Consider the following 27733-nt stretch of genomic DNA (forward strand, 5'->3'; position numbering starts at 1 on the left):
TCATTTGCAACAGGCGCCGGAATCTTTAAATATTGTGAAAATACTTGATGACTTTATTCACAACGTTATGTGTGTCATGGGAGCCATACGCTGAAGGATGGGGAAAGAGGCAGTAACATTATAGCAATGAGTCAGTCAGTCAGTCAGGCTCTCTCTCTCTCTAATATCAGTCTTAGATGTTAGATGTAAAAGCATGTTTCCACCTATAATCATTGAACGCAACGACAAAGTAATCAGAGTGGCGTTAATGAGACCCTGTTGATTGCAGTACCAGTTTCAGTATCAGGAGGAAGCTGACTTCATCTAATCATAGGATATGCTCCTGGGTAGCTACTGTACATTGTAAGTACATGTAAATCCCTTATATCAATATTGTAATAACAGATTTGGTTGTTAGAGATTGTTACATTGTAAGTACAAATGTAATTAACAGGGTTATACCTAATGTTCTCCTGTCTCCTAAATTTTTTTTGATTGTTTTCCTAATTTCTCCTGGTAGCCTATTGTCTAGAAAGGTTGTTACATTCTATAGTAATTATAAAGGTTATACCCTACTTAAGTTGCTTGCTCCTAATTACAATATATCCTTTGTAACTACATTGTTCATACATTACACTTGATTCAGTATAGCCTTTGAGCCAGGTCGTAACATAGAAATAAACTAATTGAACATGACAGGTAGCTGATGACAGGTGGCTGATGACAGGAAGCTGATGACAGGAAGCTGATGACAGGCTGCTGATGACAGGAAGCTGATGACGGGAAGCTGATGACAGGAAGCTGATGACAGGTAGCTGATGACAGGCTGCTGATGACAAGAAGCTGATGACAGGAAGCTGATGACAGGTAGCTGATGACAGGAAGCTGATGACGGAAAGCTGATGACAGGAAGCTGATGACAGGTAGCTGATGACAGGAGGCTGATGACAAGAAGCTGATGACAGGTAGCTGATGACAGGAAGCTGATGACAGGCTGCTGATGACAAGAAGCTGATGACAGGAAGCTGATGACAGGAAGCTGATGACAGGAAGCTGATGACAGGAAGCTGATGACAGGAAGCTGATGACAGGAAGCTGATGACAAGAAGCTGATGACAGGAAGCTGATGACAGGAAGCTGATGACAGGGTATGCCTTGTTACAATTGTAGTTACCAGGTCCTAGTCTATTTATCAATCTGGTATTACATGTGGATTTAATGGTAATAGCACGTGTACATGTAGTTACGTGTAAGAAGGTCAGCTTTTGGTTTGAGTTATTAGCATGGTAATTCACAGTTGACTTTCAAATGTGTAATTACAAAACTCTAGTTACATTGTGGAACAAGAATAACATCATTAGTTACACATGTGGAATAACCCTCAGCAAGTGAATATGTAATGACACATTCCTTGTTCCAATTGAGTACTAACTGATCCCTCCACAACCCTATGACCATGTAATGACACAGTAAAACCTATGGAACTACTATGTTGTTAACAGTTTTACTGTTAGTTACATAGTAATAGGGGTGACAAGGTAAAGCTTTACCAAGGTTGGTCATGTTTTATCCCATTTTAAAGTATCATAGCCTTGTCCTTTCCTACTGTCCTATTATCTACCTCATGGTCTCTCTGGCCTTGTCCTTTCCTACTGTCCTATTATCTACCTCATGGTCTCTCTGGCCTTGTCCTTTCCTACTGTCCTATTATCTACCTCATGGTCTCTCTGGCCTTGTCCTTTCCTACTGTCCTATTATCTACCTCATGGTCTCTCTGTCCCTCTGTATTCTTCACCTTCTTTTCTTATCCCTTCATCTCTCTATAGCTCTCAAGCAGCAGAATAACAGACAACCTCTCCTTGAGCTAACCCAGGCCTCCACAAGACAAGCTCGTAACCTTGTCAACCATTGCAAAGAAATACATTTATTTTAGATGGACAATAACACACACACACACGCACACACACACACACACAGTACTTCCCTCTACTTTCTCTCTACTAGAACATTGACTAGCAGTACTGATTGCTTGAGGTCATGTATTTATTTGAACCAGCTCCATCCCTAACCCCTGGCGAGAAATTAAATCATAGTTATTTATTAGGATATAAAACTTAAGAGTTTCAGGGAAATAAAAACTAGCTGACAGACAATATTGCATTTCTAACATTGTGCTCAAGCTCCTCCCATTGTCTTCATCCCTTGGGAACGAGGGTGTTACTTGGTACGTTTGACCACAAAGGTCAATCAAAGTAATTGATAACCTCTTATAGATACAGTGATAAATGAAGCTTTGTCATGTTATGAATCAGACTAACAACACAGCTATAAACATATCGGTTGCGTACCAAATGGCACTCTATTCCCCATTTAGTGCAGTAATATTGACCAGGGCCCATAGTACAGCCCATAGGACTCTGCTCAAAAGTAGTGCACTACATTTACATTTACGTCATTTAGCAGACGCTCTTATCCACTACATAGGGAATAGGGTGGCATTTGGGATGGACGCACAAATATATAATGGGAAGGTGCATTCCACCATAACACCATTCAATATTGTCAATGCCATGGCAGTAGAGACGGGCGGCCTATAGCGTTTTGTTAATGGTCCATCAGTTACAGTTTATGAGCAGCTCAAAGCAGAGACAAAGATACCGGTGCCCCAGATGGTCAGGTCATAGATTATTTGCTGTTATATTGATCTGCGAGGAACGGCTATAGAAACATGCCATCAATCTAGCTCAAGTCCTCGACCTTCGCGGAATAAATTAAAAGATGCTGAGTATGAGTGAAAATCGAACAATCTAATAGGACCACCGCTGGTGGCTAGGAGTTTGTACCGTCGTTTGCTTGAAGTTGAGGTGATGAAACAATCAGCGGAGATAATAGCCAAGCCACAGGGAATATCAGACATTAATGTTGACATCGTGAATAGTTGTAAAATACTATCTCCACTATGTAGGTGTTAACTGTAGGCACACTCATAAAGCATTTATACTTGATTTATTGACAGATTGACTCCCATCTAGACAGCACAGGCAGCACCCCATACCGTTATTGATGCATAGATATTTTGATGGCATACATTTTGTAAACTGTGTATATTTCTCCCACATTTAGTCATGAATCCCCCTCAATGTAATAGGTGAACCTGACGTTGATACGGTCTCTCCTCTAGTCTAGCTAACTGCTGTGCATGATGCATAAATGCTGCCATCTGGTGGCAAACTATCAAATTGCGTACTACTGGATTTAACAGAATACATTAGGTATTGGTTAAGATACAGTGAGAGAAGTATGCAAAAAGGTGCGTCCTACCTTTATGGTACAAAATATACTGCATTTTCCTGTTTACACATAAAAAACACACAAAGTAAACATAAGGAAGATAAGTATTGTAAAAATGACTAAACATTTTCAAGAAGATCATTCTTCTATGACAGACGGAAGGAAGTTGTTTGTTTTGACAGTCATTGTTTCCAACATACATTCAATAGTGCAAAAAACTTTGGCATTAGCTATAAACACAACACAAACTAATGTACAACAGTAACACAATCTGTCGTCTGAACAATAAATCAACACATTAAAACTGACTGACTGCAGAGCAAAAGTGGTTCTTCAAAGACAATATTCCAGCATGTTTTAAGGACAGAATTGCCCATACCATCAAAGTAACACAGACTTTTCTAAATATATGAAATCGATCAGTGCAAAAAAGATGGACGGCTTCATCCACAATAAAGCTAATAAAATCTTTACAACAAAGAAAAGTGTATACAGAGAGAAGGCAATAGTTGAACTGGTTGTAACTATTTCTTAAGTAAACAAATACTGAAACAAAAACTAAAGAACGACAATAAACAACTGAAAACATCCAGAACTCCCATTCATCCTCATCTTTGCTGCATTGTGTTCCACTTATCTTAATATATAAAGGGGAAAGTGCATTTGAGATAAAGCAAACTCCAAAATAGCTTCTGGTCTGTGCCGTCTTCTTCTCTAATGGCACTATGCTGTTCACATTACGGCAGAAAGCTCAGAGTAGCTCTTTGTCAATAGGAGAGGTACAATTTAGCTTAGAAAGACTGTTTCAGTTTAGTCATGTCCTGAAGGCCGGATAAGACCATTGTGGCCAATTCTCCAATATGGAAAGCAAGGCCTCTTACATACAGCAGACAGCACTATTAAAGTAGTACCTCATCAGCACTGGAAATGCCATATAGCCTACTATATAGATGACTTTGTCCAGAGAAACGCTGAACAAGATATGGGATCTGTAGTGATGACAGTCATCCTTCACACAAACAGTATGTATCTCCAGCATATGAAGTCACCAATGTCCATGTAGTCTCTTCCTTCAACCATGTATCTGTAGACACTGTAGGTGCCCAGTAGGCATGAGACAGAAGACCATGAAATGAAACAGAGCAGGCACTATCTCAACTTGTCCAATAAGAAACACCCATTTTCGTTTTTCCGTTACAAACTGTTTTGCTACATTGCGCTCCAATGAACAGGACCCAGGCTACCATCTGTCTGACCATGACAACACTATAGGACAGTCTGGAGGCCCAGTCCATCAGACTACCGTCCATGTGGACGCTGAGCATCTCTGTTGACGTTGGCCAGGCTGTCAGCCAGTCTCTTAGTAAACAGAACATGTGATTTACCACAGTATGAACGGGTAGTCTTCAACAGCTCTTCTTCCAGTGGGACCAGCAGGGAGCTTACAGGATCCTCCCCAAACGAGTACTGAGAAAATAACATTCTGTTATCAAACAGGCCCTAAATCTGATGTCCACAGTTATAGATATCTACTACAGCTACGGACAGAAAATCATTACATTTTAGTCATTTGGCAGCTCTTATACAGAGCGACTTACAATTATTACAATTCACCATCTTACGATTCACATCATTGCATGCTTTTAAAGTGTGATGAAATAGACGGGCAGTGAAACGTGTTTAATATGTATAAAGCCTTTTCATTAGAATAAAGAGTTCCTGAAGCTGCTGAGGTGTTGTAGAGAGATAAAACCCTCAACGTGGTTAAAACACACTTTATTATCCTCCTAAGTCCAGCTACAGATCCAGAACCAGTCTTCCCCTCTTCCCAATAATGGAAGAACCTTTACAGCACTCACAGGAAATCAAAGTGAATTACTATTTTACGTCCTTTCATTTGGTTCAGTCCCTGATATTGGGTTACTAAAAGTTAAGGCACACATACCCCCCCCCACCGGTCATAAAGCTCCATTTCCAATGTGTGTATTGTTTTTATGTGGATGATGGAACACTGTGCTAGTGGAGACTGAGCTTGTAAATGTACCATCAGCACTAAAACTTTACTGCTCTTTCCTGGGCCTTGGTTTTACTGTGGCTTTAATACTCTCAGATATTATGTATGAGGTGTGTGTGTGTGTGTGTGTGTGTGTGTGTGTGTGTGTGTGTGTGTGTGTGTGTGTGTGTGTGTGTGTGTGTGTGGTGTGTATGTGTGTGTGTGTTTAAGGCATCCACGAGGTTAAGAAAGCAACAAACTGACATTGATGGTTGACTGTAGTCGATATCATTAAAACAACTGATCAGTTAGAACACATCCTTATGAGGAAATGTGTTTCACTCAACACTGAAACTTGTGGAGATCTGCATAGAAGAGGTCTGGACACACAAACAAACATTTCCTTACACACCTAATACACAATCAATGAAAGACAATCAAGTTGTTTTCCCATCTGGAAACCCTGATTAGTGATTGTTTGGTTTACCTGTCGTATAGCGTCGTAGACGGCCCTGAAGGCGGGCTATAATACTGCTCTGTGATCGTTTGGTTTACCTGTCATGTGGCGTCGTAGATCTTTGATCGTTTAGCCTACCTGATGTATGGCGTTGTAGACAACACTGCTCTGTGATCGTTTAGCCTACCTGTCGTATGGCGTTTGTAGACAACACTGCTCTGTGATCGTTTAGCCTACCTGTCGTATGGCGTTGTAGACAACACTGCTCTGTGATCGTTTAGCCTACCTGTCGTATGGCGTTGTAGACAACACTGCTCTGTGATCGTTTAGCCTACCTGTCGTATGGCGTTGTAGACAACACTGCTCTGTGATCGTTTAGCCTACCTGTCGTATGGCGTTGTAGACAACACTGCTCTGTGATCGTTTAGCCTACCTGTCGTATGGCATTGTAGACAGCTCTGAAGGCAGGCTGTTTGAGGTCATGGTACACTCCTCTGTTCCCGTGCAGGATAAAGATACCCTCCTCCTCCGCGGAGCCACAGTTACTGCCGTAGATACAGTGGTCTGGACGGTAGTTCCAGTGGCAGGGGACTTCCAACAGACACTCTGGAGGGGGAGAGACAAGGGCTAGTTTAGAGGGGCACAAGTCTAATACTTCTGCTTTTCTTATCACCCTGGAGCTCAGTTGGCATCTCCACACACATTATTAGCCAGGTAAACAATAAGACAAGACAACACACTGCTGCCCTGGAGGGCTGAAGCTGGGATCCCTGCCCCAACTATTCCATTTCAGAGGTTCACGTTTCTAATCATATTGAATGGTGTGTTAAACCAGCTATGTGTTGAGTCTCCTCAGGGTTGTGATGGAAGATGATGCTGAGCAGGTCCTGGTCTCCCCAGGTCATGTTTAGTTTATATGTCGACTATAACAACCCTATACACTGTCTATATGTCATGTATGTCATCATGTGGTGTGATAAGGGAGGAGCTGAGCTGGGAGTCTCACCAGGGTTGTGATGGAAGATGATGTTGAGCAGGTCCTGGTCTCCCCAGGTCATGTTTAGTTTATATTTCTGCAGCAGGGGCATCAGCAGCTCCTCCCACCTCAGACCCACTGACGTCATGTCATTCTGATCACACAGAACAGGACAGGGGGGTGTTACATTGTGTAAAATCGAAGAGCCTGCGCAAACATCTTCATTAGGAGTTTTATTTGTCATTCATTCAACAGGGATAATATATTTGTAGAAAAATGTCTCTTCTCCTGTCTCTGGATGACATTAAATCTGATTGTATTGCAATGGTGACCTCTGTTGGTCGAAGTTTATATTACCTTGAAGTATGTGGCCCTGATGCGGGTCATGTTCATGAGCATGACCCCAGAGTTGATGCCCGTCCTGCCATAGTAGGGGTGACGGGCGAAGCGGTTGTACCAGGCGATGCGTGGCTCCTCGTGCTCCGGCGCCATGGCGGCAAGCTGGGTAGCGTTGAAGTGAACGAGCAGGGACCACAGAGCGTCCACAGGCTGGAGGAACAAGATGTCTGAGTCCACGTAGACTAGAGAGTCCACCTCCTTTAGGATGAGCTGGGGGACAGAGATAGAGGTTAGAGGTCAGAGGCCAGGAACAAGATGTCTGAGTCCACGTAGACTAGAGAGTCCACCTCCTTTAGGATGAGCTGGGGGACAGAGATAGAGGTTAGAGGTCAGAGGCCAGGAACAAGATGTCTGAGTCCACGTAGACTAGAGAGTCCACCTCCTTTAGGATGAGCTGGGGGGACAGAGATAGAGGTTAGAGGTCAGAGGCCAGGAACAAGATGTCTGAGTCCACGTAGACTAGAGAGTCCACCTCCTTTAGGATGAGCTGGGGGACAGAGATAGAGGTTAGAGGTCAGAGGCCAGGAACAAGATGTCTGAGTCCATGTAGACTAGAGAGTCCACCTCCTTTAGGATGAGCTGGGGGACAGAGATAGAGGTTAGAGGTCAGAGGTCAGAGGCCAGGAACAAGATGTCTGAGTCCACCTCCTTTAGGATCAACTGAAGACGACAGAGAGAATCAGAAACACAGACACCTCAGTTAGCAGTGTACACATTTACAGTCACACTTTTAGTCACACTTTTACAGTCACTCTAAGACATAATTTTGAGGCCCTGGAAATCAACATCATGCTAATATTTAATGAAAGAAAATAGTATTTCTCCAGCTATGAAACTCACAGGTAGGAACAGTCTCTGAGAAGCACATGGTTTGAAGAGTTTCTTCCACTCTCCAGCGTTCTCATTGGGGAAGGTGATGGGGTACATAGTGTAGTTAAACCTGGAGCGGAACGGACCTGGCCACGACTCCAACTAAACACAGAACAAGACAAACAGACAGGTGTTATTACATGGAGGTTTAAAAGAGAGAGGCAAACACTCAAATGTTTATAGACAAGATAGATAACCTCTAGGCCACAGGTGTCAGACTCATCCCACGGAGGGCCGAGTGTCTGTGGGTTTTCACTCCTCCCTTGTACTTGAGTGATGAATTAAGGTCACTAATTAGTAAAGAATTCCCCTCACCTGGTTGTCTAGGGCTTAATTGAAAGAAAAAAGAAAACACCTTCCTAATATTGAGTTGCACCCCCTTTTGCCCTCAGAACAGCCTCAATTCGTCAGGGCATGGACTCTACAAGGTGTTGAAAGCGTTCCACAGGGATGCTGGCCCATGTTGACTCCAATGCTTCCCACAGTTGTGCCAAGTTGGCTGGATGTCCTTTGGGTGGTGGACCAGTCTTGATACACACAGGAAATTGTTGAGCGTGAAAAACCCAGCAGTGTTGCAGTTCTTGACACAAACCGGTGCGCCTGGCACCTACTACAATACCCCGTTCAAAGGCACTTAAATATTTTGTCTTGCCCATTCACCCTCTGAATGGCACACATACACAATCCATGTCTCAATTGTCTCAAGGCTTAAAAATCCTTCTTTAACCTGTCTCCTCCCCTTCATCTACACTGATTGAAGTGGATTTAACAAGCGACGTCAATAAGGGATCATAGCTTTCACCTGGATTCACCTGGTCAGTCTATATCATGGAGCAGGTAGCTTAGTGGTTAAGAGCGTTGTGCCAGTAACCGAAAGGTTGCTGGTTCTAATACTCGAGCTGACTAGGTGAAAAATCTGTCGATGTGCCCTTGAGCAAGGCTAATTGCTCCTGTAAGTCGCTCTGGATAAGAGCGTCTGCTAAATGACTCAAATGTAAAGAGCAGGTGTTCTTAATGTTTTGTCCTCTCAGTGTGTACTTCTGATACATCATAAAAGTGTTCATTACATGTGCACTGGACCAAATGGGATTCTGTTGAAGCCTACATGCTAGAGTTGTGATGTAGATGCTATTACATTATCATATTAGGGCATGTAATATTACAACGTCATTATCACATCTCATTACTAACACATTATTATGACTCCAATCATAGGCTATAGGCCTAGTCCTCTATCCAGTCCTACTCACAGCTTCTATAAAGCTGGCGTGCAGCTGGTCTTCAGCAAAGATGTGCAGACACAGTGGTTTGATGCTGAGCATAGCAGCAGACTTCAGCATGGTGAGTGTCTCCTCTAGTCTCTGTCCACAGGCCACTACAGCCAGATGCATGGGTGCAGCCGTCCTAACACGGCCCCCTGCTTTCCTCATGATGTACCTGCAAATAAAGAGATTTATGCCAGAGTTAAATCAAAGTTTGTTTAATTTAAAAAGGTTAAAACCTTCCTCTGTCAATGATTTGTGTCAGGTTCACCAACTGGTTCAGCATCTCTTCACTTGGTGCTGTTCTGCTCTTCCAAACAATGAGGGAGGCATGCTTGTAGACTTCTCTTGCCAGGCGAACAGCTCTTTGCCCTGTAATTCCCCTCCTCTCTCCCAACCTCCAAGTCTCATATCTAAAGTAAATATTTGAGAGGGTCTGAGAGGATTTGAAAAGCCAACCAAATGCCTGCCACCGCCAGCTAAACTGAATATTTGACAGAGATCCCTTGCTTGACTGAAGAGGAACAAAGCAGTAAGGTTAGCATTTAAAAGTTGTTGTAGGAGGGAAGAGAAGGGGGGGTTGTTTGTCTAGGCAACCCGATTATCTTGTTTGTCATTCACACTAGTTTGTCAACTGTAACAAACTGTTAAAGGCTATAACCACCCATTTAATTGCACATCCTGGTGTGCATGAATGAAAATAGGGGTTGCTTAGCAACCCAGTAGAGAGACAACTGCAATCTGTTTTCCAAGTATTTTATCTGTTTTCTGAATATTATTTTATAGTGTCAACTTTTTCCAACTATTCCGTGCTAATGCTTTTCTGGTGTAACTACTGACTGATGCCCACATGCGCTTGTCTCAAGACATCTGTAATGTAAACTAGTAGCTCAGCCAGTCACACCTCAAAGGGTTGGTAAAAAGGGTGAAGGAAAACCAATCAGCTATGAAAATAAAGCTGTGTCACTCTTAATGTTGGGGACATTCTCAATAATCAAGGCAAGAAGAAAGATACGTTATTGAACCACCATGCGCGCTAGTGAAACTAGCTCGACCAGTCAACTTCTATGCAGAAAAAAAACGTATGTTTTTTTATTACAGGTACATAAATGCTATATAGAGTTTTTTTTGCCCAGATATATTTTGATATATTTACATGTCTTTGCAAGCAGCAATTGATCTAATGTATTTGTTTGTGCTGGAACTGCAAGTACACAATGGCCATGACCATAGTGAAAGTGGGATAGGATGCAACAAGTTAGCCAGAGGAATTGTTACAATGTGTCTTGTATCTTGTTGTAGCAACATTGTTTCACAAAGAGACAACTTGATGAAAAACACTTTCACCTGATACTATTGTGGAGAACACATATGTCAATGGAGCACATTCCAATAAATTGCTTGCAGAGGAAATTATTTTTCACCAGGACAGTTATGCATTCATTTTTTTTAAAGCCGTTTGAAGTTTATTACAATCGAATAAGCAGTGTAACTATTACCTAGTGTACCAGTGTTCATCGCCGGGGCCTGTTTTGTCCGGCCCTCGCCTGGTTTCTTGTCCAATGTCCCTTCGCTGAGAGGCCGCGACTCGATGGAGGAAAGTCCTCCCACCCACTCCTCCTCCTCCTCCTCCGACCGACAGATCGAAATAAAATAGTTTACTATACACGTACAAGGCCGAGAACACGGCAAACAACATGCACAAGAGGAATGCACGAATGTAACGCCGCATTATTAAGAGTAAAAGCGCTTTCAAAACTCAAAGTCATGACACAGAACGAAGCTGGCTACCATTCACACTGCAGGCAAGACGCTGTTCTGTGAGAACCGTTGGGGGAAGGGAGGAGTATAAATAAAAGTGAATCCCCTTCCCCCGTCTGTGTGTGACTGAGAAGTAGGCTATACAATAAATATACTTTTCAAACCCACATTCATGAGGAAATATCAGAGCATCCTTCTGATATTACTGATATTATGTTTTTATTGTTGGCCTATGATAAATGAAACTGCATTTTATTTTATGGGTTCGGTGGTTAGAGATTATCCACTAGATGGCGCTATCGGTGGTGTTAAAAAGCCTGGCTTTTCATCCTTGATTGCCTTTGTCTGGCCCACTCCAGTGGCTATGTCGTAGGATCGGACTACTCTATCTACAGCGCCTTCAGGAAGTATTCACACCCCTTGACTTTTTCCACATTTTGTTGTGTTACAGCCTGAATTTAAAATTGATTAACTTGAGATTGTGTCACTGGCCTACACACAGTAGCCCATAATGTCAAAGTGTAATTATGTTTTTAGAAATGTTTACAAATTAATAAAAAAATGAAAAGCTGAAATGTCTTGAGTCAATAAGTATTAAACCCCTTTGTTTTGGCAGGCCTAAATAAATTCAGGAGTAAAAATGTGCTTAACAGGTCACCAAATAAATTGCATGCACTCTGTGTGCAATAACAGTGTTCAACATGATTTTTGAATGACTACCTCATCTCTGTACCCCACACATACAGATAATTGTAAGGTCCCTCAGTCGAGAAGTGAATTTCAAACACAGATTCAACCATAAAGATCAGGGAGGTTTTCCAATGCCTCGCAAAGAAGGGCACCTATTGGTAAATGGGTAAAAATCTAATAAAAAACAGATATGATATCCCTTTGAGCATTGTGAAGTTATTAATTACACTTTGGATGGTGTATCAATACACACAGTCACTACAAAGATACAGGTGTCCTTCCTAACTCAGTTGCCGGAGAGGAAGGAAACCGTACAGGGATTTAACCACGGGGCCAATGGTGAATTTAAAACAGTTACAGAGTTTAATGGCTGTGATAGGAGATAACTGAGGATGGATCAACAACATTGTAGTTACTCCAACAATATTAAGCTAAATGACAAAGTGAAAAGAAGGAAGCTTGTACAGAATAAAATGCATCCTGTTTGCAATAAGGCACTAAAATAAAACAGCATAAAAGGTACAAAGAAATGAACTTTGAACCTGAATACGAAGTGTTATGTTTGGGGCAAATCCGACACAACACATCAGAGTACCACTCCTCATATTTTCAAGCATGGTGGTGGCTGCATCATGATATTGGTATGCAGGTCATCGGCAAGGGCTAGACTTGAAAATGTCTGTCTAGCAATGATCAGATCAACAACCAACTTGACAAAGCTTGAATAATTTTTACAAAGAATAATGTGCAAATATTGCACAATCCAGGTGTGCAAAAGCTCTTAGAGATTTACCCAGAAAGACTTACAGCTGTAATCACTGCCAAAGGTGATTCTAACATGAATTGACACAGGAGGGTTGAATACTTATCTAATCAAGATATAGTGTTATTTTTCATTTATATATATATATACACAGTGGTGTGAAAAAGTGTTTGCCCCTTTCCTGATTTTTGTCACACTTAAATGTTTCAGATCATCAAACAAATTTAAATATTAGTCAAAGATAACAGAAGTAAACACAAAATGCAGTTTTGAAATGAAGGTTGTTATTATTAAGGGAAAACAAAATCCAAACCCACATGGCCCTGTGTGAAAAAGTGATTGCCCCCTACAACCTAATAACTGGTTGGGCCACCCTTAGCAGCAACAACTGCAATCAAGCATTTGCGATAACTTGCAATGAGTCTTTTACGGCGCTGTGGAGGAATTTTGGCCCACTCATCTTTGCAGAATTGTTGTAATTCAGCCACATTGGAGGGTTTTCGAGCATGAACTGCCTTTTTAAGGTCATGCCACAGCATCTCAATAGGATTCAGGTCAGGACTTTGACTAGGCCACTCCAAAGTCTTCATTTTGTTTGTCTTCAGCCATTCAGAGGTGGACTTGCTGGTGTGTTTTGGATCATTGTCCTGCTGCAGAACCCAAGTTCGCTTCAGCTTGAGGACACGAACAGATGGCCGGACATTCTCCTTCAGGATTTTTTGGTAGACAGTAGAATTCATGGTTCCATTTATCACAGCAAGTCTTCCAGGTCCTGAAACAGCAAAACAGGCCCAGACCATCACACTACCACCACCATATTTTACTGTTGGTATGATGTCCTTTACTGAAATGCGGTGTTACTTTTACGCCAGATGTAATGGGACACACACCTTCCAAAAAGTTCAACTTTTGTCTTGTCAGTCCACAGAGTATTTTCCCAAAGGTCTTGGGGATCATCAAGATGTTTTCTGGCAAAAATGAGACGAGCCTTAATGTTCTTTTTGCTCAGCAGTGGTTTTCGTCTTGGAACTCTGCCATGCAGGCCATTTTTGCCCAGTCTCTTTCTTATGGTGGAGTCATGAACACTGACCTTAACTGAGGCAAGTGAGGCCTGCAGCTCTTTGGATGTTGTTGTGGGGTCTTTTGTGACCTCTTGGATGAGTCGTCGCTGCGCTCATGGGGTAATTTTGGTCGGCCAGCCACTCCTGGGAAGGTTCACCACTGTTCCATGTTTTCGCCATTTGTGGATAATGGCTCTCACTGTGGTTCGCTGGAGTCCCAAAGCTTTAGAAATGGCTTTACAACCTTTTCCAGACTGATGGATCTCAATTACTTTCTTTCTCATTTGTTCCTGAATTTCTTTGGATCTCGGCATGATGTCTAGCTTTTGAGGATCTTTTGGTCTACTTCACTTTGTCAGACAGGTCCTATTTAAGTGATTCCTTGATTGAGAACAGGTGTGGCAGTAACCAGGCCTGTGTGTGGCTAGAGGAATTGAACTCAGGTGTGATAAACCACAGTTGAGTTGTGTTATAACAGGGGGGCAAACACTTTTTCACACAGGGCCATGTAGGTTTGGATTTTGTTTTCCCTTAATAATAACAACCTTCATTTCAAAACTGCATTTTGTGTTTACTTGTGTTATCTTTGACTAATATTTACATTTGTTTGATGATCTGAAACATTTAAGTGTGACAAACATGCAAACAAATAACAAATCAGGAAGAAGCAAACACTTTTTCACACCACTGTATATACATGTATATATATATATATTTTTTTACAAATGTTAGAAATTTTCTTCCACTTTGACAGAGGATTTTGTGTAGATCGTTGACACAAAATTCCAATTTAATCAATTTTAATCCCACTCTGTAACAACAAAAAGTCAAGGTGTGAATACTTTCTGAAGGCAGTGTACATCATGTCAATTGTTTCAGTGAAACACCGTGGCTAGAATTGCTTTCACTACTTACCCATTATCGGTCATCAATGATCATCCAAACATACATTCCCTAGAACACTGGGTCATATCCAGGGCAAGCCGTTAAAGTCTATATCTCTATTGTTATAGAACATGGAAGAAAGGCAGAAAGCAGAACTCTTTTCCAATACATAATTCCATTATTTATATCTTTCTTTATAGACATTGAACCATGTAATCAACCAAGTTGTCCATACATTTCTAAACAGCAAAGCTTGGCAGAAACAAAACAAATGATGTAACGGTGAATGTCGTGATACAGTATAATCAATCATTTCAGGTGGTGTTAAAACTGATACAATTCAAAAACAGAATATTTTCTCAAGAATGATAAAACCACACCAGGTCCCAGCTGATGTAGTGAGTCAATGACAATACAATTCAGTCTCCATCACATTCAATCAATAAATGACACTTTACAATTGAGACATGTACCAAAAGAGAGCCCATAGGTTTTCCATCCTCTCCGCATGTACCTCATGTTTTCTCCCATAATGCAACACAAACTGAAGAACTCTGAACCATAATCATCATGTCACGCCAGTTCTCATTGGACAGGGGGTTGAAAGTTGAGATGTTGACATGGATAATAACACTGATGTGATGTTATAATACTAGCACATTAAAACAGAGCTGTACAATAGGCTAAGATCAGCTAAATGGAAGGACATGACTTCCTGTTTAGAACAGTTTAGAACACAGGTTTCAAAAAGAGTCAGTTAAATTCACCTAAAGTTAATCAGAGAAATGTCATTAAAACAAACCTTCAGATTGTGGTGTTTTTTGTCCAAAAGCCATCCGCAACTCAAGGTCGGTAATGGATCTAACTTGGAACGGTTTCGTCTCGTCCATCTTGCTAGCTGTAACCTGTAGCTGCTAAATGTGTTGATCTAGCGATAACCTATAGCTAGTACTACAGTAAATGTGCATGTCCAGAGATAACATTACATATCAGAGTTGAGGACAGAGGAGTGCCGTTAGAGTGGCCTATGTTAAGCCATGAGTTTGGTCCAGGCCAATGTCTAGGGGTTGGGGGCCCAGGCCAAGGTCTAGGGGTTGGGGGTCCAGGCCAAGGTCTAGGGGTTGGGGGTCCAGGCCAAGGTCTAGGGGTTGGGGGCCCAGGCCAAGGTCTAGGGGTTGGGGGTCCAGGCCAAGGTCTAGGGGTTGGGGCCCAGGCCAAGGTCTAGGGGTTGGGGGTCCAGGCCAAGGTCTAGGGGTTGGGAGTCCAGGCCAAGGTCTAGGGGTTGGGGGTCCAGGCCAAGGTCTAGGGGTTGGGGGTCCAGGCCAAGGTCTAGGGGTTGGGGGCCCAGGCCAAGGTCTAGGGGTTGGGGGTCCAGGCCAAGGTCTAGGGGTTGGGGGTCCAGGCCAAGGTCTAGGGGTTGGGGTCCAGGCCAAGGTCTAGGGGTTGGGGGTCCAGGCCAAGGTCTAGGGGTTGGGGGTCCAGGCCAAGGTCTAGGGGTTGGGGGTCCAGGCCAAGGTCTAGGGGTTGGGGGCCCAGGCCAAGGTCTAGGGGTTGGGGGTCCAGGCCAAGGTCTAGGGGTTGGGGGTCCAGGCCAAGGTCTAGGGGTTGGGGTCCAGGCCAAGGTCTAGGGGTTGCGGGTCTGAGGGTCTGGCGTTCCAGATGTTGGGCTAGGAGTTTGGGGGTCCAGGGCCTCCAACTTGGAGGTCAAGGGGTGGAGATTCTGGGGTTCCAAGGGGGGTGGTCTAGTGGGACTCTGTCCCGACTAAGAAGTCCTCTCCTCGGGGTGAAGATGACCGTGAGACCCCTCTCTCAGCGTTGTTGTCTGAGCTGGAGCCACTGTGGTGTTCTGCAGACACAGACACAGTGCTGGAGGGGGTGGTGGAGGAGGGAGGTGTGGTGGTGGTGGAGGAGGAGGAGGAGGGGGGAGGTTTGGTTTTCTCCTTAAAGTCTGTGATGATGACAGTCAGGTCTCCAACCGTGACCTCTAAGTGCTGAGCGCTACTCCTGTCAATGTTTTTTAATCTGGGCCTGAGGGCGGGAGAGGAGACAGAGGAGAGGAGACAGAGGAGAGGAGACAGAGGAGAGGAGACAGAGGAGAGCAGACAGGTGGATGTTATAAACCTTTGACAGAGAGAGCGAGAAGAGAAGGATAGGGGTAAACCACACAAACTGGAGCGCTTATGAAATATGTGGAAACCACATACATTTCTACTATCATACTACTTTGATATTACTACATTGACACTATTCATACTAGTAATAGTCCCATTATCATACTACTAATAATAAACACTATCGTGCTAATAATAAGAAACACCATCATACTACTACTAATAAGAAACACCATCATACTACTACTAATAAGAAACACCATCATACTACTACTAATAAGAAACACCATCATACTACTACTAATAAGAAACACCATCATACTACTACTAATAAGAAACACCATCATACTACTACTAATAAGAAACACCATCATACTACTACTAATAAGAAACACCATCATACTACTACTAATAAGAAACACCATCACACTACTACTAATAAGAAACACCATCATACTACTACTAATAAGAAACACCATCATACTACTACTAATAAGAAACACTATCATACTACTACTAATAAGAAACACCATCATACTACTACTAATAAGAAACACCATCATACTACTACTAATAAGAAACACCATCATACTACTACTAATAAGAAACACCATCATACTACTACTAATAAGAAACACCATCATACTACTACTAATAAGAAACACCATCATACTACTACTAATAAGAAACACCATCATACTACTACTAATAAGAAACACCATCATACTACTACTAATAAGAAACACCATCATACTACTACTAATAAGAAACACCATCATACTACTACTAATAAGAAACACCATCATACTACTACTAATAAGAAACACCATCATACTACTACTAATAAGAAACACCATCATACTACTACTAATAAGAAACACCATCATACTACTACTAATAAGAAACACCATCATACTACTACTAATAAGAAACACCATCATACTAATACTAATAAGAAACACCATCATACTACTACTAATAAGAAACACCATCATACTACTACTAATAAGAAACACTATCACACTACTACTAATAATAATAATCATCATACAGGTTAAATGCAACAGGTTCATGATAAACAGTTATCTGTAAATGCTAACCTCATCTTCTTGTGGCTGTTCTTCTTCACTGTGGGCTCTTTGTCATTCCTCTCCGCTCTGTCCTTCCTGTCCTTCTTGGGCAGCAGCGTGGGCGAGGCGAACTGTGGCGCTACCTGCTGAGCAACCAGCTGGGAGACAGGACGAGGCTTCCTGTAGGAGCACACCGCACCATTAGTGAGACAGGACGAGGCTTCCTGTAGGAGCACACCGCACCATTAGTGAGACAGGACGAGGATTCCTGTAGGAGCACACCGCACCATTAGTGAGACAGGACGAGGCTTCCTGTAGGAGCACACTGCACCATTAGTGAGACAGGACAAGGCCTCCTGTAGGAGCACACCGCACCATTAGTGAGACAGGACGAGGCTTCCTGTAGGAGCACAACGCACCATTAGTGAGACAGGACGAGGCTTCCTGTAGGAGCACACTGCACCATTAGTGAGACAGGACGAGGCTTCCTGTAGGAGCACACCGCACCATTAGTGAGACAGGACGAGGCTTCCTGTAGGAGCACACTGCACCATTAGTGAGACAGGACGAGGCTTCCTGTAGGAGCACACCGCACCATTAGTGAGACAGGACGAGGCTTCCTGTAGGAGCACACTGCACCATTAGTGAGACAGGACGAGGCCTCCTGTAGGAGCACACCGCACCATTAGTGAGACAGGACAAGGCTTCCTGTAGGAGCACACAGCACCATTAGTGAGACAGGACGAGGCTTCCTGTAGGAGCACACCGCACCATTAGTGAGACAGGACGAGGCTTCCTGTAGGAGCACACCGCACCATTAGTGAGACAGGACGAGGCTTCCTGTAGGAGCACACCGCACCATTAGTGAGACAGGACGAGGCTTCCTGTAGGAGCACACCGCACCATTAGTGAGACAGGACGAGGCTTCCTGTAGGAGCACACCGCACCATTAGTGAGACAGGACGAGGCTTCCTGTAGGAGCACACCGCACCATTAGTGAGACAGGGAAGCATTTAGCGAGCAAAACAAATGTGTTATATTTACAAACTATCTAGTACTTAGCAGTTTCTAAGCCATTTATAAACCCTTTATAAAGTCTACCTTAAATGTAAAGTGTCGACGATAACTGGTTGGAAAAGCTGGAAACTTGGATACAGCATTCAACATTGAGCCCCATCTCAATGTTGCACAATGACATCCCATACCAAGTAAAAAGACGTAAGCAGTGACCACTAACCACCCAGCTTAATACTTCAAACATACAGCAGCAGCCAAACCACCTCTCTGAAGAAGCTCCATCTCCATTTCCTCCTCTGTCTAAACGCTTCACAACAACATGCATTATGCCGTTATTGGAGTAGCACTGTATGTATGAGCTGCCAGGTCCTGTACGTTAAGCCTGCTTCTTCAGGGACGGACAAATCACTAGTGTGAATGCCAGCCCAGCCCACAGTGCTGACAGACCCATCTGTTGTTCTGCCATGGGGAGATTACTACTGTACTGACTGCATAGTGATCTTTCCTTTCAGTGGTTCCCTCTCTAGAACAAAACACACACACACACACACACACAAGCATGAAAGGTGCGCGCACACACACACACACACACACACACACACACACACACACACACACGCTGACATTTCACAGATGAGTCCTCGAGGCATGCAAAATTTTGCACATTTTGTACGAAATTCCCCACCAGGAGAATAATTGTCATCAGCTTATCTCTAGTACAGTTCCAATCACGCTGTAGTAAGATGGAGAAACAGTTTAGCCTAGAAATACTCCTTTTTCTGCAGTGCTTATTATCAGTATGCTTATCTGGGATGGATCCATTTATCAATTGAAGTAATACTCTCAAATAGACAAGAGTACTTAGCAAATGGAACAGTACTTGACTTTCTCATACACAGAAAACATGACAACTACAGCTAGACTGAGTTGCAAAGGGAAGAGGAAAGCATTGTTTAGTTTAGATTACCATAATGGCCTCAATTATCCTACAGCCTGCAAAAGCTACTTTCAAGTGTTGTTATGAAAATCCCCTTACAGTAACTGCATCAAGGCCAGCAAGCATTTAAAATGTAAATGTATCTCATGGCCTATATACTGCCAGAGACACAGAGATAGAGGGAGCGAGAGAGAGAGAGAGAGGGAGAGAGGGGGGGAGAGAGAGGGGGGGAAGAGAGAGAGAGAGAGAGAGGGTGGGGAGAGAGAGAGAGAGGGGTGGGGGAGAGAGAGAGAGAGGGGGTGGGAGAGAGAGGGAGGGAGAGAGAGAGAGAGGGGTGGGAGAGAGAGAGGGTGGGAGGAGAGAGAGAGAGAGAGGGTGGGAGAGAGAGAGAGAGGGGGTGGGAGAGAGAGAAGGGAGGGGGGGGAGAGAGAGAGAGGGGGTGGGAGAGAGAGAGAGAGGGGGGGAGAGAGAGAGAGAGAGAGAGAGGGGGTGGGGGAGAGAGAGAAGGGAGGGAGAGAGAGAGAGTCACAGCACAGCCCACCACGGAGCTAACCAATGCTGACAACTTTAAATCAGCCGGAGAACAATCTCTCAGTAATAACATAATTCATGTTGTTGTGCATTGAAAATCATCTCTGTCCCGACTCCCCAAACACATTGGGATGGATGATGGGAAGGATTGGTTTCAATTGCTGCAGGGTGATAGTGGAGCCTGCTGCCAGGACTGGTACTGTCATGTTGTACAGAGGTGGAGTGGTTAACAGAGCAGAGCAGTTAACCCAATCAGAGGTTATTAAGAAAGCACGTACTATAGGCCTCCAGTATGTGTGTGTTCTCCAGTATTGGCCTAGCATTTACACACTACATCAGGTTGGTCTGAGGCATTGATTCCAATAGGAATTCCTCAGTGTCTGGCTCGGCGCGCTAGCTTATGTTCTGACATTAATGCTGTGTGTTGGAACCGCTGTGTAGGAGTGTGATTTTCAATCAATAGCCCACTCCCCAAATCCATTCTAGAATGGTTAATGGAGTCAGCCACTATGAAAGTAGGACATCAAGGCAAAGGGGTGTTTAAATAAATGCACCAAATAGCAGCCAGACATAGTGGATTTCCTTTCAGCCAGCAAAGATAAATAATTATGATATTAATAATACATTTCTATCTTTAATCACTGTCTCTACACTGCCCTGACACTTTATATTATTGTTGAATCAATTGGTAGATCTTTAATTGAAATGACTAATGAAAAGAAGTAGCCTAAATATGTATCTCTCTCTCTGCACACTGTGGTATTTGACCCAATAGATATGGGAGTTGATGAAATGTGGATTTGTTTTGGAAATGTTCGTGGGTCTGTGTAATCTGAGGTAAATATGTGTCTGTAATATGGTCATACATTTGGCAGGAGGTTAGGAAGTGCAGCTCAGTTTCCACCTCTTTTTGTGGGCAGTGTGCACCTCTCTCTCTCTCTCTCTCTCTCTCTCTCTCTCTCTCTCTCTCTCTCTCTCTCTCTCTCTCTCTCTCTCTCTCTCTCTCTCTCTCTCTCTCTCTCTCTCTCTCTCTCTCTCGCTTGGACAGCGTACAGTAGTTTAGTATGGTGTAGTTGTATGGATAAAAAGAAGGCTTACATGCACTGGGTGGAGAATATCTGTATGTATGCCCCATGCTTGGTGGAGGCAGATGCCCACGCAGTGTACTGTACAATTTACATAATATAATATCCACGGCTTAAAGTCTGAAATAGCCATAGGTAAACAGTATAATATAACATTCACTGCTGAAAGTCTGAAATAGCCATAGGTAAACAGTATCGACATGACACCTGTATTTTCAGTACAACAGACCTTTTCTCCAGAGAGGTCCTGCTTGGAGTGTGTGTATGGAGTGTGTGTGTGCATGGAGCGTGTTATACGAGGAGGCCTCAGGTAAAGTTCAGTAAATATCCTATCACGCTTTCTGTCTAAACTTGTGGAAATATACTAGCATAATATTGGCTACAGTAGAATCATGACTGTTCCTTCCCTTGGGCTGAAAGTGTCAGAGAACTCATTAGTGGACAGCTGGTGGGTTGGAAGGTCAAATACAATTTGGTCTTTACACACCCAGTTATTAGACTGCTATCCGGACGGCTAATGTTTGGATAGCGCCGTTTCTAACAGTTGTCTATCAGCAGTTACTGTACACCACCCTTTCCTGAAGAGTGTTTCATTGTTTTCTAATGACTAGAAGCCAGAGCAGTGAGAGCACTGTAATAACTTGGTGTGTCTCCTCTCTAATGGCTGTAAAACGCTTGAATGCAGATTCTGATAATCATTAAAGAACGGCGTGCAATTTGCCTTCCTGTATTCATCTCATATTGTGGCTAATGGCGTCTCTTTAATTGCCTGGCAATAACGCGTGGCGCAGTGTTTACTGCCGTGCCAATTTAACCGCACGTCACAGGCTCTTTTGTCATGTTAGTTTTGGTTACCCCCTCTCTTTTGTCATGTTAGTTTTGGTTACCCCATCTCTTTTGTCATGTTAGTTTTGGTTACCCCCTCTCTTTTGTCATGTTAGTTTTGGTTACCCCCTCTCTTTTGTCATGTTAGTTTTGGTTACCCCCTCTCTTTTTGTCATGTTAGTTTTGGTTACCCCCTCTCTTTTGTCATGTTAGTTTTGGTTACCCCCTCTCTTTTGTCATGTTAGTTTTGGTTACCCCCTCTCTTTTGTCATGTTAGTTTTGGTTACCCCTCTCTTTTGTCATGTTAGTTTTGGTTACCCCCTCTCTTTTGTCATGTTAGTTTTGGTTACCCCCTCTCTTTTGTCATGTTAGTTTTGGTTACCCCCTCTCTTTTGTCATGTTAGTTTTGGTTACCCCCTCTCTTTTGTCATGTTAGTTTTGGTTACCCCCTCTCTTTTGTCATGTTAGTTTTGGTTACCCCCTCTCTTTTGTCATGTTAGTTTTGGTGACCCCCTCTCTCTTTTGTCATGTTAGTTTTGGTGACCCCCTCTCTCTTTTGTCATGTTAGTTTTGGTTACCCCCTCTCTTTTGTCATGTTAGTTTTGGTTACCCCTCTCTTTTGTCATGTTAGTTTTGGTTACCTCTCTTTTGTCATGTTAGTTTTGGTTACCCCCTCTTTTGTCATGTTAGTTTTGGTTACCCCCCCTCTCTTTTGTCATGTTAGTTTTGGTTACCCCCCTCTCTTTTGTCATGTTAGTTTTGGTTACCCCCTCTCTTTTGTCATGTTAGTTTTGGTTACCCCCTCTCTTTTGTCATGTTAGTTTTGGTTACCCCCTCTCTTTTGTCATGTTAGTTTTGGTTACCCCCTCTCTTTTGACATGTTAGTTTTGGTTACCCCCTCTCTTTTGTCATGTTAGTTTTGGTTACCCCCCTCTCTTTTGTCATGTTAGTTTTGGTTACTCCCTCTCTTTTGTCATGTTAGTTTTGGTTACACCCTCTCTTTTGTCATGTTAGTTTTGGTTACCCCCTCTCTTTTGTCATGTTAGTTTTGGTGACCCCCTCTCTTTTGTCATGTTAGTTTTGGTGACCCCCCTCTCTTTTGTCATGTTAGTTTTGGTTACCCCCTCTCTTTTGTCATGTTAGTTTTGGTTACCCCCTCTCTTTTGTCATGTTAGTTTTGGTTACCCCCTCTCTTTTGTCATGTTAGTTTTGGTGACCCCCCTCTCTTTTGTCATGTTAGTTTTGGTTACCCCCTCTCTTTTGTCATGTTAATTTTGGTTACCCCCCTCTCTTTTGTCATGTTAGTTTTGGTTACCCCCTCTCTTTTGTCATGTTAGTTTTGGTTACCCCCTCTCTTTTGTCATGTTAGTTTTGGTGACCCCCTCTCTTTTGTCATGTTAGTTTTGGTTACCCCCTCTCTTTTGTCATGTTAGTTTTGGTTACCCCCTCTCTTTTGTCATGTTAATTTTGGTTACCCCCTCTCTTTTGTCATGTTAATTTTGGTTACCCCCTCTCCTCCTCTTCCCCCCGTTTCTTCTCTCTTCCCTCAGTCCTTCCTCCTCCCTCTCATCTCCCTCTACACTCCTTTCTTCCTCCCTGGCGTCTGTTGCCGTCCTCCCATCCAGGAGACAGTACAGCCTCGTTGACAATGTGCTTTCAATTCTGCTTCTATCCTCTCAGCAGCATCAGAGAGAGCAGCTCTGCTAAACCTCAGCTTTGTAAAACATTCATCTTAATCTAACTGCTGGCAACCCAACCACCCCTCTCTCCCACTGTCTCTCTCCCTCCCACCTTCTTCTCCTTCATCTCTTTTTCTTTCTCAGTACCATCTCATTCATCTAGGAGTAGTTAGGCCTGTTTGATACAGATACGGGTAACTTTTGACCTATGTAACTAATCCATATTAAAATCGGATCACAAATGACAGTGACCATGCAATGATCTTACATAGGTCTACATTATTGCTCAAGCTAAAATTACAGTGACCACAAAATAATCTTTGAGATATATATAATATATCAAGCTAAATAAAGCCAGAGGGAAATAGAAAGGTCATATTAATATCCTCCATAATCCATGTCCTTAATTAGACTTTGTACACTAGATATGTCCGGCTCTTTTCCCCACTAGAAGAGCCCTCCCTCCCTCCCTCCCTCCCTAGAAGAGCCAGCCAACCCCCTGGAGTGTGCTGTGTGTTGACGGGCGTGTGACGCAGGTCGAGTCATGTCGCTATTGGGCCTTCATTAACTACTGTGACCTCCTTTGTTGGCCATCTTGCTGGCATCACAACCTCTGGTAGGAGCTGTGTTGTTGTTGCAGTAGGGGGCAGAGGGTTAGTGCTTGGCCTTGCTGAAGTAGACTGTCTCTCTGAGAGGAGGAGAGGACAGGTCTCTCTGAGAGGAAGGGAGGTCAGCTCTCTCTCTCTTTCTCTCTGAGAATACATCGCACTGAATGATAGTCTGCAGTTCGTTCACTGACGGCGCAGTGTTTTTTGAAGGACCACACGCCGGCAGGCGTCGGAGTGCCGACATTTTCGCCCATTTCTACACGTAAAATCGGTTCGCACTCAGTTGGCAAATTACGGCCGGCACTCTGTTCAGAGGTGCTAAGTACCATCGGCTGGCAAACGTGAACTGTGTAGCTGCTCTGGGCAGATGGCTAGTGCTTGGCCCTACTGGAGTAGAGGTCTCTCTCAGACTCTCTCTTAGCCCCTTGTCTTCTGTGTGTGGATTGAATTTGATGTCTCTCTCTTTCCTCTCCTTCCTGTTATCTTCCTGTGTGTGTGCAGCGGTGGCTGTGTTGTTTGTAATGGCGGCGACCCGCTGGCTGCTTTAAGAGCGTTGTCCTGATCAAAATCTCTGTTCCTCTGATGACAGCACACTGATTAAGCCCTAGCATACTAATGAGCCTAGCTCTGGGTGTCTGGCAGCTGCTGTAGCAAACTCTTTTCAGAGACTAGACACACACAGGGGCGCAGATAACACACGCACACACACACACAAATGGCACTCACACAAATACACGTGCACAGACCCATGTAAACACAGCATTCCAGTCACAGAGGCAATGGAGACAATTGGGTCTGCCTCCACACTGTTAGCTGGCTCATTTGAAAACTGCTCTTTAAACCAGGATAATTGGTTATGCATGAAGGAGAGGGATAATGTTCAACCTTTGGTAATAAAACCACACACACACACACAGAGACACAGAGAGACAGAGACAGAGAAAGACCGAGACAGAGAAAGACAGAGACAGAGAAGAGACAGAGAGAAGAGAGAGAGAGAGAGAGAGAGAGAGAGAGAGCTATTCTTGCATGGCTGTGTTGTTTTTATTTAGCTTGTTGTCCCTGGAACCAAAATGTCACTCAGGGACAACACCAGGGTGGCAGCCATTTCCTGACTGTGACTCAGTAACACTGACGTCATGCTGCCAGGCTTTGGTCAAAAGTAGTGCACTATATAGGGAATAGGGCGCCATTTGGGACGTACACATACAGTCACAGTCAGTTAGGCTTTGGCAGATGGATGATGTCCCCTGGACCACAAGATCCTCTACCACTATGACATAAGATGGATGATGTCCCCTGGACTACAAGATCCTCTACCCCTATGACAGGGGTGTCAAACGTCCGGCCGATCCGGCCCGCGGGCCGGATCAGGCCCGCAAACGGGTTTAATCCGGCCCGCGAGATGATTTAAAAAAAAATTATATATATATATATATATAATTTTTTGTAAAGTATAAAAATGCGCTGCAATTTTTCAATAAAATAAACTGCTGTTCCAATTGCGTCCACTGGATGGCGCAATAGCAATTGTGTTAAGCAAGCAAACTGTTTATACCGGGGCAGAGCAAGTAGGTCAAGCACGTGCAGCCAATGAGCTACTTTTTTTTGCCCGCTGAGTATTTATTACGGCTTCTACTTTTAACATTATGTGCTTTGGCACCCTCATTGCCCCAATATGTCTCTGTCAAAAAAGAGAAAAGTGGACGTAGAGTGCAGAGTGTTCCAAGAAAAATGGTCATCCTATTTATTCACGGAATTGAATGGGAAAGCTGTATGTTTGGTGTGTTCAGAGCATGTTGCAGTGCTGAAATAATATAACCTTCGTCGCCACTATGTGAGTCTTCATGCCGACAAATATGACAACTTTCAAGGACAGCGGAGATGAGAGAAGGTGAATGAACTGTTGGCGGGTCTGAAGAAACAGCAGTCTGTGTTTACTCACAGCCGAGACATCAGTGACGCTGCAGTGAAAGCAAGCTACCTCATTGCTAATGAAATCGCAGTGGCTTCAAAACCATTTAGAGGGTGAATTTGTAAAAACATGCATGATGAAGGCAGCGGAGATTGTGTGCCCTGAAAAGCGGCAGGCTTTTGCAAATATCAGCCTGACAAGAAACACAGTTGCAGACAGGATTTCGATCTTTCAGTGGATTTGGACAGCCAGTTGAAGCAAAAAGTAAAGTCATTTATTGCTGTCGGTTGCAATTGATGAAAGCATCGGACATTACAGATGTTGCACAACTGGCCATTTTCATCCGCGGAGTTGATGACACATTGACCGTCACCGAGGAGTTCGTGGAGTTGGTGCCGATGACAGATACAACGACAGCAGCTGATATTTTTACCGCACTCGTCGGGCGCGCTGGACAGGGTCGGAGTGGACTGGTCCCGCGCTGTCAGCCTGGCTACAGATGGTGCGCCCTCAATGATCGGGAAAAAAGCAGGCGTTGTGACAAAGTTCAGAGAGAAAGTGCAATCTGCAAATGGAGGACGTGATTTTTGACTTTTCACTGTATTTTGCACCAGGAGGCTTTGTGTTGCAAGTCATTAAAGATGGATAACGCCATGAAGGTGGTCATCCAAACTGTTAATTTCATCCGATCCAGAAGCCTGAATCACCGTCAGTTTGACAGCCTTCTCAGAGAGAAAGACCACATCTATGGCCTGCCATACCACACTGAGGTAAGATGGTTAAGCCGAGGTGCTGTGCTGAGGCGTTTCTTTGATTTACGAGAAGAAATTGAACAGTTCATGGAAGAAAAGGGAAAACCAGTGTTAGAATTTCATTCCAGCAGAATGGATGCAGGACCTTGCATTTATGGTGGATGTTACAGAGCACCTGAATAACTTGAACAAACAGCTGTAAGGGCGCAACAAAGTTGTCACGCAGTATTATGACAGCATACGTTCTTTCAAGTTGAAGCTGTCATTGTGGGAGACGCAACAAGCCGGTGGTGATGCAGCTCACTTCCCTGTCTGAAAAATGTGTGCGCGACCCAACATGTGGCAGACATGAAGCGGTTCAAAGATAAAATAACGGGACTCTTACGGGAGTTTGAGCAACGCTTTCAGATTTATGTTTATATGTTTTTATGTTGATGTGCTATTGTTTTTAATTTATTTTATTTTATTTGTATATTTAACCTATTCTTGACTCTGTGGTTCTTGCACTTGTTTGGGGAACAGGATTTCATTATTTTTATCTACATTTCTGCCTGAGAAATGACACCCTGATATAGTTCTGTGATCTGTGAAACAGTTCTGTTAATCACTGAGGCATTGTGTGTTTGTGTGTTCTTTTCTTTAGAATTTTCAAATAAACTTGACGTGTTTTATGATTAATAGTGATGTTGTGCTTGTACTATTTTGGACACACTGTCCTCAGGCTCCAGCTTTATGTTGTATGTTGATCGTATTAAAACAAAGAAAACAATCTGAAGTTGTTGTTTTTAAGTTATATATACCATGATTTTTCCGGTC

At 43.3% G+C, this 27733-nt stretch overlaps 2 protein-coding genes across 2 annotated transcripts in view; both read right to left on the reverse strand.

The window, feature by feature from the left end:
• Positions 1-4270: 4270 nt before the first annotated feature.
• On the reverse strand, positions 4271-11454 carry LOC121552370 (glucoside xylosyltransferase 1-like). Its single transcript, XM_045218856.1, has 7 exons — positions 10727-11454; positions 9216-9402; positions 7936-8067; positions 7054-7305; positions 6727-6850; positions 6154-6326; positions 4271-4737 (listed from the first exon to the last, which is right to left on the reverse strand). The coding sequence occupies exons 1-7, from the start codon at positions 10957-10959 to the stop codon at positions 4570-4572; spliced, it is 1269 nt and encodes a 422-aa protein (XP_045074791.1). The 5' UTR covers positions 10960-11454; the 3' UTR covers positions 4271-4569.
• A 4425-nt stretch (positions 11455-15879) lies between these two features.
• Positions 15880-27733, reverse strand: part of LOC121552409 (YY1-associated factor 2) — a 15313-nt gene continuing 3459 nt past the window's right edge. The window contains exons 3-4 of the mRNA XM_041865327.2: positions 17599-17748; positions 15880-16415 (exon numbers count right to left, since the gene is read on the reverse strand). Coding sequence (XP_041721261.2) covers positions 16130-16415; positions 17599-17748 — 436 coding nt within the window. The 3' untranslated portion in view covers positions 15880-16129. The remainder of the gene's footprint in view (positions 16416-17598; positions 17749-27733) is intronic.

Source organism: Coregonus clupeaformis, unplaced genomic scaffold (genome assembly GCF_020615455.1).
Source record: "Coregonus clupeaformis isolate EN_2021a unplaced genomic scaffold, ASM2061545v1 scaf1860, whole genome shotgun sequence".
Taxonomy (NCBI): Eukaryota; Metazoa; Chordata; class Actinopteri; order Salmoniformes; family Salmonidae; genus Coregonus; species Coregonus clupeaformis.